The sequence below is a fragment of the Dipteris shenzhenensis genome, chromosome 28 (assembly GCF_047967505.1).
Source record: "Dipteris shenzhenensis isolate YYH24624 ecotype China chromosome 28, Dip_SZ_1.0, whole genome shotgun sequence".
Classification (NCBI taxonomy): domain Eukaryota; kingdom Viridiplantae; phylum Streptophyta; class Polypodiopsida; order Gleicheniales; family Dipteridaceae; genus Dipteris; species Dipteris shenzhenensis.
The window spans coordinates 30176004-30181263 of record NC_141623.1 but is presented as its reverse complement, the minus strand read 5'-3'; the positions used below and the strand labels follow the sequence as shown (position 1 = coordinate 30181263).

Here is a 5260-nt window from a genome sequence, read left to right as displayed (position 1 = left end):
ATCAGGCACCAGACACAATCCATGGATGGATTGTGAGCAAAACAAGGGACATGTTAACAGCCATTGACCATGTTAACAGATTTGGCCTATCCAAACGGTTTTGAGCCACAAATGGCTCCATTTCGAAGTAGATTGTGTTCCATATTAGTACAATTAATTTGCATATTTATGCATCATTAATTCGCGAATTGATTATGGTTGGATTGAGGACGAGATTCTAGGTCAGTGATAGGGTTAGATCCTGCGAGGTTGTGTCAATTGATATAAATAGCGCAGGTGCCTCGATCCCCCCGTCCCCAAGCATGTGGGCTACAGCACGACTCATCCATAGGCCTGTATCTAACCCAAGCATCCCATACCACCTAAGCACGTCTGGAGGACCTTCGATACACCACCTATGATCCACCATGTAGATGGCCAGAGTCCCGATCTGAGGGAGGGGAGTATGTCATGTGCATGGTGTACATAGGGTTGGATAGCAGATGAACGTGAGTTACGGGATAGCAGAGGGCCAGATGGCTATTTTTAGTCGAGATTGCTATATATAGATATTGATTCATATATAGTGCTCGCTTTATATGGAGGGAGCTATTCATAGCATTGTGCTATCTATAGCGGGTTTCCTTCTATATAGAGGGAGGGCCAGTGCTATTGTGTAGATCAATTGAGCGCTCCTCAACTGATGGATGGGACCTAGACCCAGGCCAGAACTCTGGCCATCTACATGGCAGAGCATATGTGTGTATCGAAGGTCCTCTGGATGGGCTCAAGTGGTATGGGACGCCTGGGTTAGATACGGGCCTATGGACGAGTCGAGCTGTAGCACACGTGCTCGGGGGTGGTCAGGAGGATCGAGGTGCCTACGCTATGATTCTGGTTGGATTGAGGACGAGATTATAGGTCAGTGATAGGGTCAGATCCCGCGGGGTCGTGTCAACTTTCCTTCCTTCAAGACGTGAAAGCAGCTTTGTATCTCTTACAAAAATGGTCCGCTGTCCTATTTCTGCAGGGGCGGGACACTCATCACCAACCCAGTTTCCTCTTAGGTCTGTTGATTAGGGCGCACATAATAGCTAGCTTCTCATGTTCCCAAATAGCACAACCTTCTTTGCATCAGCAATATAACGAGTCACACTCAATGCAAGTTTGGGTCATATCGTTTTCGGAAGAACATCTTATGGCTTTGCATATATATCTTTACTTTGGGAATGTGTGCAAGATTCACCTATCCATCTACCATCTCTATCTTGGCTTCTTCCATGCTTCTTTCCCACATTGACTGGACCTTCTTTTGCTCATCCTGCATTTGAGCACCTGCATAAATGTTAGACATCAAGATGTACATTGCATCATCTTTTTCATTCAATCGCACCGCCTGTTCAAAGGCCTGTCTTCCAACCTCCACATTACCCCACTTTCGACAAGCAGCCAATATAGTATGCCACACCACAAGATTAGGGTGGAAAGGCATCTTTTCCGCCATTACTATTGCCTTGTCTACTTGGCCTGCACGGCCAAAGATATCAACCATGCACGTGTGGTGCTCAATAGTTGAAGTGATGCCATAGTCTTTGCTCATGACATCAAAGTACTTTTGGCCCTTTTCCACTAGACCCGTATGACTGCATACTGTAAGAATACTAAGGAAAGTGACCCCACTTGGATTGATACCTTCTCCTGTCAGTCTCTCAAACATATGGAAAACAACTTCACTTTCTCCAAGTTGGGCATAGCCTGCAATAAGCGTATTCCATGAGACTACATCTTGAAGTGCAAGCCTGTCAAACACTTCCCGTGCTTTTGCAAGACAGCCACCATTGGCATACATATCGACCAAAGTGCTGCCAACACAAAGATCTCCTTCCAACCCTTTTCTGGCGATCTCAACATGTATTTCTCGCCCCTTGTCTATTGCCCCTATGCTGCCACAAGCTTTCAAGCTGGAAACAAAAGTCAAAGCATCAGGAGGCACACCCTCCAGTTGCATCTGTTCAAAACAGTTTAGTGCTTCCTCACCAAGCCCATGTTCAGCATATCCTGCAATTATTGCATTCCATGAGACCACATCTCGAACTGGAAGATTATCAAACACTTCCCACGCTTTTGCAAGCAAGCCACATTTGGCATACATATCGACCAGAGTGTTGCTGATGAAAGGATCTCTTCCAAACCCCTTTCGTACAATCTCAGAGTGTATTTCTTGCCCATTGTCTATGGCTCCTATGCTGCCACAAGCTTTCAAGCTGCAAACAAATGTCACAGCATCCGGCGAGACCCCCTCCAGTTGCATCTGTTTAAAAGAGAACAGCACTTCCTCCGCATGCCCGTATTCAGCATATCCTGCAATTAGTGCAGTCCACGAGACCACATCTCTAACTGGAAGCCTGTCAAAGACATCCTGTGCTATTGCCAGCAAGCCACATTTGGCATACATATCAACCAAGGCACTGCCAACAAAAGGATCTCTTTCCAACCCCTTTCTGACAATTCCTGCATGTATTTCTCGGCCCTTTTCAATGGCTTCTGTGCTGCCACAAGCTTGCAAGCTGCAAACAAATGTGACAGCATCCGGAGAGAGACCCTCCAGTTGCATCTGTTCAAAACAACTCAATGCTTCCTTGCCAAGCCCATGTTCAGCATAGCCTGCAATTATTGCATTCCATGAAACAATATGTCGAACTGGAAGCATGTCAAACACTTCCTGTGCTTTTGCCAGCGACCCACACTTAGCATACATATCGACCAAGGTAGTGGCAACAAAAGGATCCCTTTCCAAACCCCTAGTGGCAATCTCAGAATGTATTTCTCGGCCCTTGTTGATGGCTCCCATGCTGCCACAAGCTCTCAAACTGCAGATACACGTGACAGCATCCGGGGAGACAACCTCACGTTGCATCTGTTTGTAACAGTTGAACACTTCCTCACAAAGCCCATGCTCGAGATACCCTGCAATTAATGCATTCCATGAAACTACATTTCGAACTAGAATCTTATCAAGCATTTCCCGTGCTTTTGTGAGCAAACCACACTTGGCATACATATTAACCAAGGTATTGCCAACAAAAGGATCTCTGTCCAAACCCTTTTTGTCAATCTCGGCATGTATTTCTTGGCCCTGTTCTATGGCTCCTATGCTGCCACAAGCTTTCAAGGTGCAAACATATGCGACCGCATCTGGGGAGATGCCCTCCAGTTGCATCTGTTTGAAACAGATCAGTGCTTCCTCTCCCAGCCCATGTTCGGCATATCCTGCAATTAGTGCAGTCCATGAGACTACATCTCGAACTGCAAGCCTGTCAAACACTTCCCGTGCTTTTACAAGCAAGCCACATTTTGCGTACAAATCAACCAGGGTGTTACCAACACAAGGGTCCCTTTCCAAGCCCTTTTCGGCAATGTGAGCATGTATTTGCCGGCCCCGATCAACATCGCTTAGTCTAACGCAAACCTTTAGTAGTGCCAGGAACGTATACTTGCTCGGCTGTACACAATCATCTTGCATTTCGTGGTACAGGTTAAGGGCATGATGCGACTCCCCACATTCAATATAACCTGTGATGAGAGAAGTCCAAGAAAACTCATTCCGATCAACCAACCTGTTAAAAACCTGCTGGGCATCACTCATGCTTCCACATTCCACCAACATTGGGACAAGATAGTTTCCAAGAGATCTGTGAGCTTCCAGCCCACACATAAGCATGTAGGCATGCAAGCGCGTGGCATAAGTCAGATTTTTCATTTTTCTGCAGTTCTTCAGGATGCATATGACGTCCTCATACGAAGACAACTGTGGCATCCGTTCCAAAGAAGTAAGTGCCTCCTCTAAGCTCAACATCTCCCAGCTGTTGTCCTCTCTCAGTTCTCGTGCCTTGGATGCATTCATCTGTGCTCCAGACTTGCAGCTACAGCGCTCCTCCACAATCCCACCTTCTTCAGAGCTCGATCCTGCCTGACCAGTGGATGCTTTGGCGCTATGCGTTTTCTGATTTCCGAATTCCCCTCTAACCCAACCTGAATTGTAGCAACTGTGTATCCATAGCGTCTCCTCGGTGCCTTTGTGCTTGAAATCTGGTGCCCTTGGGTTTTGTCTGTTAGAACTTACACCCAACTCATCAAATAGCCAATATGACAAATTAATTTATGAAGACTTTGCTGTTTGAGTTGTTCCAGGACTGGGAGAAAAATCTGTCATCGCTGTCTATACTTGAGGCAACTAAGAAGTATGACATATGAAAAAGATTGAGAAAACCCAAATGTTAGGTATGTCGTGCAGTACCTGGACGGGAAGATTTTGGAGTACGTCGGGTGAAGTAACCATGGGCTTCAGCATAGATGGGGTAGAGAGAGGCCATGAGGAGGCCTTTCCCTCATATGAAAGTAGAGAGCTGCTAAGTCCCCAATCAGTTTCACATGAGGGAGAGGCCAACCCATGGCTTCTCCCAACCGTCAAAGTCCATGGTGCAAGATTCATGCGATTCTTGTCTTACGTTGTGTGCTCCAAAGTTTAGGTATGGGTGAGAAGGTTCTAGCAAGAGATCGAAGGTATGAGTGTTGGGAGATGCAAACTCTAGTCCTAGTTGAGTGCATGGTTGAAGGAGGATTGGTAGATCAACTCCACATGACGCATGCATGGCCGGTTGCATGGAGCACATGAAGAGCCATTTTGAGGGCGTGGTCTTTTGCTATAATCAAAGATTCTATTGGCGCAATCATCTCGGATGTAGCTGCTTATGTTTCACCCTGGAAGCCAATTATGACAAGCATGGCATCTTCTCCGGACCATCTCTTTATCTTCCATGGCTAGGTGCCTTAGTAGATGTATGGTTGTAGCTGAGTATGTGTGTTGTACTGGATCTCCAACAAGCTTACTAGAGCTAAGGAGATAAAATAAAGAGTCGATTATGTTTCTTCTACTTCGTGTTCATTCTATGTGATGATGAATTCACTTAGCTTATAATTTATTTACATGCAGTAGAGCAATTAGTCAATAGAGCTATCTTTGGTATTAGAGCTAAGTTCGAAGATATGGAAAGAAAATCTGAGCATTCTATCAAGTTAATAGCCTACAATGGAATGAATTTTCCTATCTGACAGCTTATGCTTCGTCTATATCTAATGGAGAAGGGTTTTTTGTCAATTGCCTCAGGTTTAGAGAAGAAACCGGCCTAGAAAAAGGAACACGACTCCCTAGAGTTGGTGGATCAATGGGATGAGAGGAATGAAAAGATTGGTATTCTAGGGTGAGCACTTTGTGGAAAAT

At 45.6% G+C, this 5260-nt stretch overlaps 1 protein-coding gene across 2 annotated transcripts; it reads right to left on the bottom strand.

Annotated features, from left to right (window-relative positions):
* Nucleotides 1-929: 929 nt before the first annotated feature.
* On the bottom strand, nt 930-4404 carry LOC147883434 (pentatricopeptide repeat-containing protein At2g39620-like). Of its 2 annotated transcripts, none has more exons than XM_087400089.1 (2): nt 4277-4404; nt 930-4088 (listed from the first exon to the last, which is right to left on the bottom strand). In XM_087400089.1, the coding sequence occupies exon 2, from the start codon at nt 3881-3883 to the stop codon at nt 1226-1228; it is 2658 nt and encodes an 885-aa protein (XP_087256215.1). In that variant the 5' UTR covers nt 3884-4088; nt 4277-4404; the 3' UTR covers nt 930-1225. The 2 variants fall into 2 exon arrangements, with proteins under 2 accessions (XP_087256215.1, XP_087256214.1); XM_087400088.1 differs by having other exon boundaries at nt 930-4068; nt 4277-4393.
* Nucleotides 4405-5260: the final 856 nt, after the last annotated feature.

Excerpts from the sequence above, each read along its gene's own strand:
- LOC147883434 (XM_087400088.1), bottom strand. The coding sequence starts at position 4,352 with ATGGCCTCTCTCTACCCCATCTATGCTGAAGCCCATGGTTACTTCACC. Across the intron at positions 4,069-4,276 it reads TCCAAAATCTTCCCGTCCAG|ATTTCAAGCACAAAGGCACC; the intron begins GTACTGCACGAC and ends CAAGGGCACCAG.